General features: G+C 37.1%; 1 protein-coding gene across 1 annotated transcript; it reads right to left on the minus strand.

Annotated features, from left to right (window-relative positions):
- Positions 1-1,597: 1,597 nt before the first annotated feature.
- Positions 1,598-15,654, minus strand: pyroxd2 (pyridine nucleotide-disulphide oxidoreductase domain 2). The gene is made up of 16 exons (XM_084390521.1): positions 15,453-15,654; positions 14,540-14,559; positions 14,351-14,444; positions 14,047-14,120; positions 11,977-12,132; positions 11,703-11,856; positions 11,493-11,554; positions 10,615-10,712; positions 10,379-10,520; positions 10,121-10,255; positions 8,182-8,254; positions 6,647-6,803; positions 6,265-6,419; positions 2,689-2,795; positions 2,383-2,503; positions 1,598-2,220 (listed from the first exon to the last, which is right to left on the minus strand). Exons 1-16 carry the CDS (start codon positions 15,568-15,570, stop codon positions 2,150-2,152), a joined length of 1,737 nt encoding a protein of 578 aa, XP_084246647.1. The 5' UTR covers positions 15,571-15,654; the 3' UTR covers positions 1,598-2,149.
- Between the last annotated feature and the right edge of the window lie 1,641 nt (positions 15,655-17,295).

The raw sequence follows: 17,295 nt of genomic DNA on the forward strand, positions 1-17,295 counted from the left end.
TCTTAAAGGGCCGCAGGGGCCATAGTGTGCTGGAGCCACACTTCTCGCTAGTCAAGTCAATAGCATTTTATTTGTCATTTGCACAATTATATTGGGGAAACTAGGCACTGAAATGCTTGTGACGATGCTCAGACTTACTTAAGCAATATAAGCCCCGCGAAGCCGTGTTTTACAGTGGATTTAGAACAGCTAAGGGGTTCTAAGGGGGTGTTGTTAGAACAAAAAAACCCGCGTCGTGCCTAACAGTCCCTTAGCTGTTCTAAATCCACTGTAAAACACGGCTTCAAGGGGCTTAGTGCTTTTATAAGACGGTTACTCCATAAAAAAAGATGAATTCATTCAACAAAAAAATAACGTTAAAACTCCTCCACCAAGCAATGTAGTTCCAAAGAGGTTGCCAAGCAAAAAATACTATGTAATGCGGTCACATGTATATGTTTGTTGGGTAATTTACAACGTCTTCGAACGCGGCTCAACCAATCAGAATCAAGGACCGGAACTACCCATTTCATAAGATTAACAGGACCATACACACATATTAGTAAGCACGACCACAATAAAAGTGGTGGGCACTGGGATATTAAAGTGGCATGCTATGTCGTAGGCAGAACAATAAATAAGTGGCAGTAACAAATACGATAAAGTAAAAAAAAAAAGTATTAAAAATAGAGTACGAATACTGAGGTAGAAGTCTCAGTGTCTGAAGCGGCAGTAAAAAGTGTCTGTAAAGTTTTGCAGAGCTAAATTAATAAATACAGAAGGTGGGAGTGACAAATACAATAAATAGTAAAAAAAAATAGTAAAAAACACTTTGGCATAAAACTGCTCCTTAATTTCAGAATCCTGTCTGTCTGGATATTTCCATCATAGGTTAAGGACAAAATCTAGTCCAGGCCTTCTTTTTTTCCTGGTTCAATTTCAAGAAGCAGTTTCACTCGGATATAGCCTACATCACAATAGGAAAGAAGACACCATTGCATCTTGCATTTCATGCTGACTTTAATCCAGTTACCGTACAAATAAAAATAAAAATAAAAACATTTTTAAATTCACTATGTTGTAGATTTTGGCAAATCAATCAAACAAGATTAAGATATGTTAAAAACCATGGCTGAACTTTAAATCACACTTGAAATTACTTTTGTGCTTTGGTCTGTTGTTTACTGCACATTTGGCATGTTTACTTAATGGATTTTCTGGATTTTCAAGCATTCAGGACATTTGCATACTGTGTGTAGTTTACATACTACTGTATAGGCTACTGTAGAAATAGGAAGAGTTGTACTCAAGTTAGAAAGTTATTACGGACATAGCCTTAAATTAATATTTGTTTTTCTAGAGTCTTGCCTGCATGCTGTGATGTACATTGAGAAATGACATGCATTAAAGAAATCATTTTATATTATTTTATGTAATTAATTTATTTGAGATGAAGTCTGCAGTCCTGCATCATTGGGCAGAGCAGAGCAGAATTGCAAAAATTAAGAATTTAGAGGAAAACAATAAAGCTTCAAAGACCTTTTACTTTCATAGCACCAAATGAGTTTATCTATTATCAAAATGATATCATTTAAGTTATTATCAAAACAATGTCATAGCTTGTTTTCAGTTATATTTATTATAATTGACTACATGATCTCAAATTTCACAAAAAAAAAAAAAATGGAATAGGGTAACATTTTGGGAGTGTTTCAAAAACTGTGCAAGACAGAAAAAATATTACACAATGTCAACAACACTTAAAGGGATAGTTCACCCAAAAATGAAAATTGTTAAAGTTGTTAAGTTTAGTTGTCTTAAGTTGTTCCAAACCTGTATGAGTTTCCTCCTCCTGCTGCACTAAAAAGAAGAGATTTTGAAGAATGTTGGTAACCAGACAGTTGGCGGCACCCATTGACTTCCATAGTATTTTTTTTTTTCCTATATGGAAGTCAATGGGTGCCGTCAACTGTCTGGTTACCAACATTCTCTAAAATATCTTATTTTGTGTTCAACAGAAGAAAGAAATTCATAAAGGTTTGGAAGAACATGAGGGTGAGTAAATGATGACAGACTTGACATTTTTGGGGTAATCTACCCCTTTACTATTTGTCTTCATCTCTCTTTTCATTGAAATATCCCATTGGAAAGGTACATTCCCTATCGAAGATCACAGTCGCTTGAAATCTGCCAGAACATTGAGAGCTGAATTCCAGCCGGCTGCGCCCATAACACCTCCACCTGAATGAGACAAGCTAAGATAAATGCTAGAGAACACAAGGGAGGTCATGCATGTCAAGCTCAACATTTACCTGACCTGGTTTTATGATACATGATATCACACTGATAACATTTCTAAACCCAATACGTACTGTTTAAGCTTTTATTTATTCAGGAACAGACCTGGATGGCTGCCACTGCCACATAAGTACAATCCTTTGACGGGTGAGCGGTAGTCTGCGACAGAGGGCAAAGGTCTCGCCAGGTAAAGCTGATCCAAAGACATTGAGCCATGAAATATATTCTGTTGCATAAAAAATACATGTAATTAATGTTTTGAATGATATGACAAGCACATTTACAACAAATAACTGAGATTTTGAGACAATATTATATATTAGATTCTGTAATAATAATTAAAAAAAATATATACATTTATAAAAAGTCCATGTCAATGTCTATTAAATGAATTAAATGATATGTTCATACCCCTCCAGTGAGACCAAAGACCCTCTCAAGATCAGGAGGGGTCAGGATGTCTTTGCCCACTATTGACTTTTTAAATCCAGGTGCGTAACGTTCAACCCAGTCGAATGCTGTGAAACGGGAAACAAAGAACCTATTACAACAAAGATCGTATTACTTCAAGGCATGTGATATCACAGTGGTAGCACAAACTGTGTCACTGGTTTAAAAAGTAGGTAGTTCCTGCCCGCCTGTCAGAGTGGGAATGTTGGGGCGGTCTTTAAAATGCAGAAAATATCACATAAGAATCTAGGCAAGAAACCCTGCTCTTGTATTATACATTTTATATTATACATTTCTGAAAGATCATGTGATTTTACTGTATTTTTACTCTGTATTTGATTGTATAAATGTAAAAATAATAATTTATTATAATCTTTTGACCGGTAGTGTATATATTACAGTGTTGGGGTTAACGCATTACAAGTAACTTTATTTTATGTAATCAGATTACTTTTTTTGATGTAACAAGTAAAGTAATGCACTTTACTTTTTTTTTGTTTAATTAAAATGCTTAAAAAAAAAGTTTGCTGCTGATTTAAAATTCTCTCTTTTCTCCATAATGTAGTCACTTATACATGCACACTTGGCAACAGACAAAAAGTACAAGACACATGACTTTCAACGTTCAATAAAAAGAGTTGTACAGTATGTAATATAACCCGTAATGAGATGTAAATCTCTTAAAACTTATCTTTGATCACCAAAAGGACATTCTTCATGCCTTAAAATAGCTTGAATGTAACTCTACACCCTTGCCTAATTTGGTATATGTGGTCCTATGAATATGCATATTAGCCCCGCCTCCACTCACTCGCACCAGCACAGAGATCCACTCGTTGACGATCACACGTTGACGTGATTGGTTACAAGGTAGTTTGACGTCAGAAACGCCGGCGATTTCAAACCGCATTTTTGAGACTGTCTTTGGTTCACTGCAGTTTTAAGGAGAAAATATTCAGCAATAGCCTGGCTAACGTCAGACCTCGTCTCATTGAGACGTGGTCTGGGAACCACATGTTCATTTTCTCGTATTTGAGGCGTGGTTTACGAATGCCCAGAGCCGTTTATTGGGTGCTACGAATGTCTATCAAATGCGCCTGTACGTAGCTCATAGCCAATCGTTTCAATTATACCAGATGACGTATGTAGAGCGACAGAAATTCGACGAGGAAGAAGACGAAATAAAAACTACTTCTAAGGCTGCACCGAAAGGTAACTTCGCGTCTGATGCCATGTTGGATCCATAGATATAAACAAACTGCTTCGGTGTGTCGCATAGACGTCGTCATCGTCTTGCTGCTCCCTCCCCGTTCTGTGATTGGTGCCCTTTTTGAGGGGAAAATCTGGTCCATGGTGTCCAGGCTGCCTAGCAGCGTGAATAAAATAGCACTACGCACAAGGCAGCATGGGAAACCCAGGCTAATTCAGCAATGGTGTTGACTTGTGAATTTGCACATGGTTTGTCTTAAAGCATATAAAAACACCACATAGACATATGAACAACATTGAAAGCTTGATTTTCACCACAGGGGGACTTTAAGAGGTATTTTGTTTGTCATATAGTTCCAGGGGTCAGGAAATATTCTAAGTGGTCAGAATATAATAATATTTTAAATGTGTTTTAAAAGAAAATGAAGGTGTATTTTATTTAGGCTATGTTTAGGCATTACTGCAAAAAAGAACTTCTCAGTAAAGAAGAAAAAAAAAACATCTGCAAGGCCTTTAAGAGAGTGAGTCTCAGAGGAGAGAAAAAGTAACACACAAGTAATTTAACGCATTCCTTTCCATAAAATGTAACATTCACACTGTCCGTTTTTGGGATTGAAAAATGCATTTTGAGTCTTGAAATGTCCTGTTCAAACAGCAACTTATAGTGTCTCGAATACTGTCTGTATGAATGTGCAACGCGAGTCAAGCCTGCATTCTATGAACCATAGCGACATTGACCAAATATCAAAGATGGCGACGTCCATAAGACTGAAAAGTCTTATCACTCTTGATACTACAAGAGTCCAATCAAGCCGTGAGTCGCACTTAGAACACAAAACTACACGTGAAATCCACACGTACCAGATGTGGGCCGGATCTGGGCCGACAGTCTGCGTGACATCATTAGATTTAGGTGACATCATCATAGGTTTGCGACAATACGTTTTCGGAAAACAGTTGTGACAAGCTTGACTTCTTTAACGAATAACGATGCATCGTACTATGAAAGTTAAGCAGCAAGTTAAAGGGATACTTCACCTCTGGGAAGATGAATGTGTATTTAAAATAGGTCATTTAAGTAGAAGAAATGTTAAGAAATTTTTGAATTTGGAGCTTTCTAGACTGAGAAAAGCCAGAAAATTTATTTTTGGCTTATGTGGATGAAAGACAACAACTCCCAGAATGCACTTGCTTCGCTGCCTTAGGAGGCCACGCCTACCGGTAAGAGTGCGCAGTTGTTGAAAACAACAAAGCTAGCCTACGTGATGAGTTTGCGAGGGATAGAGATCGTCCAAAATGTCCGGGATTCGGCTTTTGCGTTCTACAGTCGCCATTCATCATGTTTACTGTGGCGAGCAGGACGAGGCTGACGGCCGCGGGAGAACGGCGCGAGGCCGGTGGCGTCATTACTGAGACGCGCCGGGTCTCGCATCTCTCACGGAGGAGCGGGAATTTTTCTTAGCAATGGTAAAACGCACATCAACCGATCACTTGTTTAGCGTTCATGTAAACACTACATTCAAATTCACCAATCGGAATGAATTCAGTTAGATTGAAAGGTGTGCATGTAAACAAGGAATAGCGACCGCAGAAAGCAAAAGCTGAATCCCGGACATTTTGAACGATCAAGTCCGGGAAAAGGAGGATGGTTACTTACTCAGCTTTCTCCTACTATTCAGCTTTCTCCACAGAACAAGAGCTTGCTAGCTTAGCTTCCAAAGAAAGGCTGACTGTGTACATTCTGTGAGTGAGATCCCACCCTGTATGGGCGGGCTGAAAACATGCGGAACAACGCCATCTACTGCCTGTAGTCTTTAGCCTCTGTCCAGAAAATCCTCCGATGACGCAAAATGACGATTTTTGCGTCATCGGAGGATTTTTTCCAGACAAAAAATACATAAATCTCTTGTCTCAGGGTCATATGAGGGTGGAAAGCATGGTAATTCGAAAATACTACAGGTTTTCTACTAATACAAAGCTTAATGCTAAATCCTGAAGTAACCCTTTAAGTCGCTGTACGGAAAACGCAACTCTGAATGACAGACAACTAGTTTAAAATGTACGGGTGTGAATTTGGTTATATTATGCAGTTATCACTCTCGTATATAACTGAAGTGTGAACATAACCATATTAAGGACTTAAATACAGGATTGACAACTGTATTCTGCAGCTGTGTGAACGTGGACTAAATAACGTAATTAGTTACTTTTTTAAGGAGTAGCGCAATACTGTACCACATTACTTTAAAAGTAACTTTCTCCAACACTGTATGTAAGACATCCAAGATCTTTTACGGTACACAAGAATGCAAGTAAGGTACTAGGTACTTGTGTCAGCAAATCTCTCCCTGTCCTCGTCGGTCCAAGAGCGGCGACCCTCCATCAAATATGGCGTAAACTGGATGAAGAGAGACGCCACATGACAGCCGGGGGGCGCTAGAGTCGGATCTAGCACTGAGGGAATGGTCATTTCTATCATGGGCCTAAACAAAAACACCAGAAGATGAATCAGGATATAAAGTAAATTGCTGTGGTTTGGTGCAATGAATGGAAAACCATCACCATAAACCCCAAACCCAGAGCAACAGATCTGCTGTCTGTGAAACCCTGGTCATGACTTGTAAAATTCACATATCCTGACGCCTTCATGTGTGTGTAATGTGCAAATATTAGTTTTTCCATTATATGCAGCACTGCCGGTTTTGCTGACCTGGAGGATGGGCGTCCCTGCTGGCCCTCCATGTAGGCCTCCTCCAGAATCTCCACACTCTCACAGTTCAGGTGGATTGAACACTGATGATGTGGACCTGGTTTTCCATCCGCACTGTTCGGAGCAGCCAAGAAATTAGGCAGCTTGTCCAAAGCCACTGTGCATTTGCAAAAACAGAGATCAGATAATCCCAATCAACTATTTCTTGTAAGGAATCGACAGCTTTTGCAAGGCAGCACTGTTTATATTCCTAAAATATAAATTTGTTCTACATATCAAACAGCAACTTAATTAGACCCAAATGCTTAACATACAAGGCGTTTAGTTTTTTATAAACTTTGTCCCCAGGTTTCACAGACAAGGCTTAAAAGCCCACTAAAGTGCTTTATAACGCACAGCTTTGTATGATGCGTTGACATAATTTCCACTGAAACAGGAAGCTAAGGCGGGACATAATGAATGGCTCCTCCCCCTTTCAAATAGCCAATAGCGTTTAGTTTACCTCACAGACTGCAAGTCCCACTTGACAGCACCATGGAAGCGAATCCGAGCTCTGATGATACATTGGATTCAATAGTAGAGGTGTGAATAAATTCTAGCCATTTCATTTTTAACCAACGCACAGTTGGAAAATGGAATAAAACTGGAGCGTTTAAGCAACCGAAGACACATCTCCAACCCATATTGCTCCGTGACGTGTCAGAGGTATTTATAGCATGGGGGCGGGACACTTTAGATTCTAGAGAGCGTTTGATTGGACAGAAGATGTGATGAGAAGCTGAAGTCTGCGGTGATGTCATAAAAATCCGTGATCCATTTTAGCGGAAGTGAGAGACTGTAAATGTTGAATGCTTATATCTCCTAAATGCGAATTTTGTCATTGTTTTGGAACACTTATTCATAACCTTAAGGCTAACCTTAACCCTAAACATATTCATACTAAAAGCTAAAAAACGTACATTTTGATTTCAGGGGGCCTTTAAACCTAGTCCTAGACTAAAATGCATTATTGAGCTGTTTTAACTGAAAGCAATTTGCACTGACATATCTTGAAATATGTCAGTGCCATTGTTTTGTCTCAAGATGCACATCAGTAATGTTTTTTTCTAAGGCATGTTTTTGAACTCAAATAAGCTTAATCTAAGCCCTGTCTGTGAAACCAGGCCTATACTTTTTATTATAATACTATAATTATAATTAGTATAAATTATTGAATTATTCGTTAATTATGAATTCATATTTATTTAAATTAATAATTGGAATTATTTAAGAATTATTGAATTAATAATGAATATTCACCATTTAAATTAAATGACAATGAATTCCAGCTGGTATTCTTTCATGCTTCTATTGCATAATGAATTATTTTTGGTCTTGTCTTGTTTGCTTGCTGAGTGTCAAGATAACGACAAAGCTTCCTGGAGTATTTACAAAGAACCAACACTCTTCTTTTGCTGCCTTGCAAACATGTTTTTTTATGAGAAAATTAACATTTAGTTCAATGAAATGAGTCGTAAAATTATCTGCAATCATACCGTTTATCTTGGTAACAGGAGAGGTGTAGTCGATCTGATCTACGGCTCTGATGAATGCCTCTGGCAGGACACCCTTTACCAGGACAACCACAGACATCAATTATTCAGAATTGTCATTTATTAATATTATTTTTTACATTGGATTAATAAAAAGTAGGTTCAATGGGATTCTTAATTTTTGCCTATATACTGTATACATATACATATATATATATATATATATATATATATATATATATATATATATATATATACTGTATACATACATACATACATATATATATATTTCTACTGTAAACCGAACTAACACTCGCATGTGGACAGTCAAGTCAAGTCAGTTTTACAGAGATAACAGGAACATAATGCAAAAAAAGTTTGTTTCCAGAAGAAAATAGTGTCACAGTCCAGCTTAAAGGGATATTTCACCTCTGGAAAGATGAATGTGTATTTAAAATGGGTCATTTATGTAGAAGAAATTGAAATTATTTTTGAATTTGGAGCTTTCTAGACTGAGAAAAGCCAGAAAATGTATTTTTGGCTTATGTGGATGAAAGACAACAACTCCCAGAATGCACTTGCTTCGCTGCTCTACGAGGCCACTCCCAAGCCACTCCTACTGGTAAGAGAGCGCAGTTTAAAACAACAAGGCTAGGCTACTAGTGAGTCTCCGTGACGAGTCTGCCCGGGATTTCGAGATCGCCCAAAATGTCCGGGATTCGGCTTTTGCGTTCTACAGTCGCCATTCATTATGTTTACTGTGGCGAGCAGGACGAGGCTGAGGGCCGTGAGAGAACGATGAGAGGCCGGTGGCGTGATTACTGATAAGCGACACCTGTGAGACGCACCGGCCTCGTATCTATCACGGAGGAGCGGGAATTTTCTTAGCAATGTTAAAACGCACATCAACCGATCACTTGTTTAGCGTTCATGTAAACACTACATTCAGATTCACCAATTGGAATGAATTCAGTTAGATTGAAACAAAAGGTGTGCATGTAAACAATGAATGGCGACTGCAGAAAGCAAAAGCCGAATCCCGGACATTTTGGACGATCTCGACGGCCGGACATGTCCGGGAAAAAGAGGATGGTAAGCTTTCTCCTACTACTCAGCTTTCTCCACAAAACAAGAGCCTGCTAGCTTAGCTTCCAAAAAAAGATGGCTGACACTATGTGTACATTCTGTGAGTGAGATCCCACCCTCTATGGGTGGGTTGAAAACATGCGGGACAGCCCCTACTACTGGCTGTAGTCTTTAGCCTCTGGCCAAAAAATCCTCCGATGACGCAAAATGACGATTTTTGCGTCATCTGAGGATTTTTTCCAGACAAAAAATACATAAATCTCTCATCTCAGGGGGATATGAGGGTGGACAGCACGGTAATTCGAAAATACAGGTTTTCTACTAATACAAAGTTTAATGCTAAATCCTGAAGTATCCCTTTAAGTAAGTTCAGTGATGTTTCATTTTTGTTTTAAAAAAAGTTATTAATTTAGTTAATTTATATACATATAGCCGCTCTGGAGTAAACTGTGGTGTCATCGTCCAGCTCAGTTCAGTTCTTGTATAATAGTGTCAATGCAGGCAGATCAATATTATTGATGAATATTAAATTAAATGTTAAATTTAATGTCCCCAACTAAGCAAGCAAAGCCAATGGCAATAAAGGTGTAAACTGGTGGAACTGAGAGTTGTCAGTTTAAGAATGAGGTCACTCCTTGAGTAAACAGATAAAGTGACTCTTGCTCAAGGCAACAACAGAAGTTGACAGAATGGGATGACAGTAACTGTGGAAGGAATGACCTAGAAATTTCTATAATCATGAGGTCATGACCATATCTAAATGCACTGATGTAAAAACAAATGCTCTTCATTACTTTTAAACATTTAAAAATGAGCAGAACTGGCATGATCTCGGGACATACCATCAGGGCTGTACCTGTGGGGTGAGCTGTTTGAAGGTGACGTAGGGAGTGGCGTTGGACAGAACCACTTTACTGCGGACTTCAGTTCCATCTTTCAGCACAACACCCTTGGCAGAACCACCCTGACCGATAAGGACTCGTTCAACATCCTACAGGCCCCAAGAAAGGCGACAGATTAATATCCGAGGGACAACCGGTTCCTTTGAATCAATATGGCTTGCACGGAAACAATGGCTCAAGAAAACGGTCACACCTTCTTCCTGAATACTTACTCTGTCTGTAAAAATATCTGCTCCGAGAGATCGGGCAGAGCTGGCGATTGATCGAGACACCCCACCCATTCCTCCTTCCACGTAACCCCAGGCACCTTTCTCCTTCTCCAGCTCACCCATCACATGGTGCAGCAGGACATATCTACAAGATTAACCACAGTTTATCATACAGTATCCACAACGTCAATTACAGGATATTCAGTTCAAACACAGAAATGTCAAACTATCCTCCTCACCCACTTCCAGGATTATTTGGGCTCGTGTTTGCGCCAATCACAGAGTCAGTGGCTAATGTGGCTATCAACGGCTCTGATTCAAACCAGCGATTGAGCACCTACAGACAAAAAAACTCTAATTTCAACAATACTGTGTGCAATTCAGGAAACATCCTCGAACTTTAACTTATTTATCAGGCAATGCTCAAAATAAATGATGCATATTTTGATCTGTATTTTTTTTTAATGTATTTTCAGATCAAACTTTTGAATATACAATACTGGTCAAAAGTTTGGAATAATTATAATAATTTGTAGTACTTTTGAAAAAGTTTCTTATGCTCACCAATAAACACAATAAATAAACACACACACACATATATATATATACAGTATATATGTGTGTGTGTGTGTGTGTGTGTGTGTGTGTGTGTATGTTTATTTATTGTGTTTATTTACAGTATATATATATATATATATATATATATATATATATATATATATATATATATATTAAAAAATCTTAATATTGTGAAATATTATTACAATTTAAGTTAACCTGCATCCATCAGTAATCAGCAGCCATTAATACAATACAGTGACAGACTTATTTTAACCTGAGCACAATCCCAACAATCTGAGGACTACAGACTGAAATGAGCAAATATAAATGTACACTGCTTGACCACTAGGGGACACAGTCCTTAAATTTCACAGAGACACTCAGACCACTGTTAGTTTTACTTTTTGTTTGGCTTACTTTGTGTCAAATTTCTAAGAGAAAAATAATCACATAATTGTTTTGGGATTGACAAAGGTTCTGGTACTTATTCAGTCAAATATATTCAAAAATGTCATGTATTTCTTTTCTGTCAAGGTCGGGAGGAGGCATAACCCACCTTCATAACTGGAGCTGTAACAAGTTCATAGAAATCTGGTATATTCTTTCCCAACCTCAACCCTTTAAACACAGAAGCACATGGATTTTACTTTATTGCTTCAGTTTTATAAGCCTGTTTTACAAGACTTGCTGGCTTATTTCAGCAGCAGCAGAACAATTGTGGAAAATCTGGTTTGTTGTCTGTTATATAACCATGAAGCATCATTACCAGACTTCACCAAAGGTTTCAAGCTCCTCAGGGCAGATATTCTCTTTCTCAAAGAGCCTTGAGTCAGTCCTGGAATGTCAACGGGTGGAGCATCTAAAAGAGGGTGGATGGCACGGGCCAGTGTTTCCAAATAGGTTAAAAACTCAGGATAGACCTTTAGTGATAGGAGAGAAGAAAAAAAAAAAACATATAAAATCCATATTGCTTTGTCACATGCAAGTTCATGAAAGTGCTCTTGCTAAAATCTAAGTCCTCTTGACATTGACATAAAAACCTTGGCATCTTTCTCTGAGAATTTGCCAATCTCTTTCTGGGTCATTGCCATGTCAGCTCCAAGCAGTAAAGACCGTGGTGTCCGCCCTCCTACGCCCTCCTCCAGCATCGGGGTAAATGAAAAGGGGTCCCTCATGTACACCTTCAGGCCATGTTTCTGCACAGAAAGATGCACTGCTGTCATCTTAGATTAAAAGAAAAAAGCAATTAATCAAAAAATAAGTGTGCTATTATTAAGGTGGGTTACGTGTAAGGTTAGGGACAGGTTTGGTGGAACGGGAAGGTGTAAGGGAAGACTCAACAGTGTAATTATCTATCTATAAATTACAGAAACGTCTGTCTGTCTAAAAACGTTACTAAAAAATTACTAAAAACACACAAAAAAACTGATTTTGCACGGGCACTTTGCATTGCTCCCTGAATCTACGCGCTTATTCATTTGTGGATGTTAACTGAATCTGTAAGTCAGCTATGCTGTTTACTTCTGAATATTATATTCTATTCTGGTGCGCTTAATGTTATCGCTACTGTGTAATAGTAGCCTATGCTATTCACCAACTAAACATATCCTATTCAATGCGTTCACAGTCTCTTTCACGGGCAACAAACCATCAATTACTAAAAACACACACAAAAAGCTGATTTTGCATGGGCATTTTGCACTAGTAGATGTAATTACAGAAATTGATTACAGCTGTAATGACATGCAGGTGTTTTTTTTAAAAGTAAGTACAATGCAAAATATGTACACAATAAGTGCAATGTACCAAATGATTAATTTAAATGTTAGTGCATCTTTAAAGACACCTCATATAAAGCAGGACATTTGTTTCCTCCCCTTGTGAAAAAGAAGTGTGATTATTGTATTGAATGTACACTTGTAGTGTAAGGTGTCTTTGTTACACTGTAAATTATTACATTTAAGTACTGAGTAATATTAAGTAACTACACGTACTTATCATAGGGTTATGATTAGGGTTTGGTGTGGTTTAGGGTTAGCTGCATGTAATTATGCATACTTAACAGTTATTACTATAGTAATTGCATGTAGCTTGTAACAATGACACTGTAAAATAAAGTGTTACCCAATTTCTGAACTCACTTAGGTTTTACTTTTAAAGTACATTTTAAATAATTGTTTTAATAATATTTTATCATTCTTTAAGTACGCTTATTTTGATGTGTCGGCAAACATACTAAACTAAATTTGAGTATAATTTGAACAGTAGTGTGTTATTTGATGTTACATTTAAAGATAATATATTTTAAATGTACTAAATTGCATCTTTCATCATTACAAATGTGTAATTACAAATGCATTTAATTACAAGTTTCAATAGAAATAACATTAAAGTATATTTTAGTTTACCATTAATTTTTGTCAGTATATTCAAAAGTACAATAAAATCATATTTCAAAGAAACCAGGAGAAATTATGAAATTACATATAAAGATTTACTTAAAGTCAGCATAAAACCGATGATTTATTTCCCTATTGTGACGTATATCCGAGTGAAGCTGCTTCTCGAACAAGAAAAAAAATGTAAGGCGGGACTTGATTTTGTCCTTTGGGAATTGATTGGATGATTGTCGTTTGCTATTGCTGTGATGTCATGTGAGTGACAGGTTGCCACGCCCTTACGCCAGTAAACACATCATCACAGAAGAGAAGAGAAGAGAAGTCACTGCAAGGGTAGCGGAAGTTATTTTGATTAAAGATTACCAGAGCACATGAATTAAAAAAATTATAATAATGATGTTCACAGATAAATCATTTATAGTAAATACTGCAATATTCCATAAAGAAACAAGAATTGTCAATTTGGATTTCATGGAGACTTTAAGTCCAACTTAAGTATGTCAAAGAAAAGCACACTTAAGTTAATCTAATTACAATATTTACAATTAAAACATTACATTCAGTTCACATTTAAGTTTGATCTTTTAAAGTATGCTATATTATTTTCGTAATAAGTAGGCTACTCCATTTAAAAGTATGCTAAAGTGGTCTGTCTAAAGCGCTACACTAGAGATAGTCAAAAAAGGAAGAGGAGAATGGGGCATGTAACACCTTGAGCTCCAGGTCCTGGTAGATGTGTGGACGCAGCAAACTGAGCAGATACGAGGCCCTGGAAAAGTGGAACCCTGAACATAAAAATAAACAGCCCATTACAGTCATGCAAACTACAGTGATCCAAAGCAGACACTCTTTTTCAATCATCAACTTAAACCTAAAATTCTTAGACTACATACTGTATGAGTTCTGAGTTTGTAATTACTGATGAAAACAAAAGTGTTTTGAGAACCAGAACTTGGCCACCAGTCTGTAAGGGATTCAGGCAACCTTGGTCTGGGTGATAAACCAAAACTCACACCTGGAACAATCTCTTCAGATACGGCTGCTCCTCCAAGGACATGTCTGCGCTCCAGGACTGCTGTTTTCAACCCTCCCTTCTGCAGATATGCTGACTGGGCAAATTACAACAGAACGTTTCTTGAGATGAAACTGTTGCGCAATCATTAGTCAGCAACATATGTTGAGAACATATCTAGTGTATACTTACAGCGATAAGGCCATTGTGACCTGAAAAGAAAGAAAAGGGTTTTAGGCTGTTCAAAAGAGTCTAAATTCTACAATCTTTTAACTATCTGTTGAATAACTGGTTTTGATGTATTGAATGCTTCTAAGTTTTGCAATTGAGACAATAGAGATTCTGTATAGCTATAGCCTATAGTGCAACACCTCATGAATGCGGCATTATTTTCTCCTGAAATGATTGTGAAAGAGTGTGAGTGTGGTTCAAAGTATGCAGGAGTTTGAGACAACATTTTTAGAAATGATTTTTTAAAAAGTATAAAAAGTAGAACACTGCATGTTTTAATTTACAGTACGCAAACTTTAATTCCTGCAGGGGGAGCATGGGGGCTCAGCAAGGCGAATTCCATATTAAATCACATTAAAATCTTTGGACGTTTTTGGTCTCACTGGAGACGTTTGTTAATAGAAACCCTTAATCGTTTAAAAAATATCGATCCCAAAGATTAGCATATGGAATACACATTTAAATTCCCTCAAGTTTCTATGAAATTATTTTAACAAAAACAATCCTCACAACGACTCAAACACGACTGTGATTGGCCCATTCTGAGGAGCGATGAGAAAAGTACCAGGTCCCACGTGACTAAGTTGTCTATGCGATACTTCCATAACAGACTGAATAATAATTTATAGTCAATAAATAGTACATTTATAATAATTTAGCCAACGATACTGGAAAATGTAAAAAATAAAAAAATAAAAAAAAACACTATAGAGGAGTTCACATAAAATAATAATTATTTACAACCATGTGACCAATCGGAGAAAACGCACGGGCAGTAAGCCCCGCCCACTCAAGCACTCAATTTCGTGCACATTGCCATGCTACATTTTTATTGTGTTTCTTTAGTAGTCCGTGCATGAATGTCATAGCATACCTGCGCCGATTACAATCGCGTCATATTGAGGTTTGAGGGCAGTGCAGCTGTGGTTACCGCGCCGTGACACTGAAATAAACCCTCTGTGCGCGCGACGTGCCCCGACAGCCGCAGCCATGATGAGTCCTGACAGACCCTCAAACCCGAACCCGAAGCTTTAGCTTAAACTCCTCAACTCCTCCCCTCAACACTGTATATTGGGGGAAAACTCTTATGGAAAACTCCCAAGTCCAAGGTGTTGTTCTCCTTTTCTGAGAACATCCCGCCCCCACATGCAAAACAATTCTCAACAATCAGAGGCTAAAGATCAGGGGCCCGCGCTATAAGGCATCTGTGGAAAAGCAGGGTAAAAATGTAAAAATAAATAAATTACACAAATAAATAACATTAAGTTCAATAATATTAAATAAAATAAATGTAATAATGTTTTATTATATAATTATTATATAAATAAAATATTATTTTCCAAATTGTATAATATTTAATATTTAAATAATATATTTTTTCATGGTAAATTGGCTCTTTATGCATAAAAATATATACGCTATAGGCCTATTTTTACATTTTAGCATGTAAAAACACAAGGATTATCACATTTGGAGATGATGCTATATACTAACAAACAAATATCATGTTTTTGGACATAATACCATGCATGTTTTATGAACCAGGGCTGTCATTCACATTCAAGTTTGGTGGTGACCTCACTTTAGTAGCCTATAGCAAGGTAAAAAAAAAAAAAAAAAAGTTGCTGCCTTATATTTTTAAGTACAATCAACTTGGATGTTTAAGTCATTTCAACTTAAATTACATTAAACTGACTTACAATTAGTTGAATCTAGTATAACTTAAAAAAAATAAGTGTAAAAGTACAAGAGTTAAAGCAATGTAAAAAACACATGTTGTCATAACTTATTGATCATATAATTTCTTACAGTGAAGGTTTTCTACATGCAGTCCTTGCATTGATTCTGCTGTAAAGCATTTCTTTTGCTGGCAGTCACTTTTATTACTGTTTTCCAGTGACTCAAATTATTCAGAGGTCTGAAAATGTGCAGAATATAGCATTTTTGCATTTACTAAGTGACTACAAAAGTGAAGTGAAAAAGTCAGTTGGATTCATTGTAAAATCGCCAATCTCTCAGCTTGGTAAATCGTTATTCATTGTTAACTGCATGTTGTTTTGCGTGTCTGGATAACTATTCACACACTGAACATCTAACTTGTTGATAGTGTTAGATCAAGGTCCATTGTTAAGTAGAAATGTTGATGGTCAAAGGGTGATTTAAAATAAACCTGGTCTTTTCATTAACCTTATTGCATTAACCGTGTTTTATAATCTGTACTAATGGCATACCGTAATATAAACAGTTAACATAAAGTGAGAGAGTGTTTGCTCCTTCATAAGCACATAATAAAAGTAACATCAAGATAAAGTTATTTGAAAGAGCTTTGTCCTTTAATACCCTGGTACTCCAGGCACAAGGGAAAATCACAAGACAGAGCCAAATGATCTCAGATCAGAGCCACAGAAGCTCCATTGTCTTGATCTGCTTTCTTAAACCAAATATGAGAGCAGTGTGACAACTGATTATATAAGATAAACAGATATAACCTGTCTGTGGCGTTCTCAGAGTTTGCTGTCTGACCAAACCATGTGATCAAAAAAACTACTTTGCAAGCAAAATAAGAAGCACAAAGTTATATTAGAAGTCTTGTGTTCTTTCACATCTCATTTAAGAGGATAGTTCATCCAAAAATGAACATTTTGTCATCAATTTCTCACCCTCATGTTGTTCCAAACCTGTTTTGAGTTTCTTTCTTGTGTTGAACACAAAAGAAG

Source organism: Rutilus rutilus (assembly GCF_951802725.1).
Source record: "Rutilus rutilus genome assembly, chromosome: 20".
NCBI lineage: Eukaryota > Metazoa > Chordata > Actinopteri > Cypriniformes > Leuciscidae > Rutilus > Rutilus rutilus.

Excerpts from the sequence above, each read along its gene's own strand:
- pyroxd2 (XM_084390521.1), bottom strand. The coding sequence starts at position 15,570 with ATGGCTGCGGCTGTCGGGGCACGTCGCGCGCACAGAGGGTTTATTTCA. Across the intron at positions 2,504-2,688 it reads TCTTTGGTCTCACTGGAGGG|AATATATTTCATGGCTCAAT; the intron begins GTATGAACATAT and ends TTTATGCAACAG. Across the intron at positions 2,221-2,382 it reads TGGCAGTGGCAGCCATCCAG|GTGGAGGTGTTATGGGCGCA; the intron begins GTCTGTTCCTGA and ends TGTCTCATTCAG.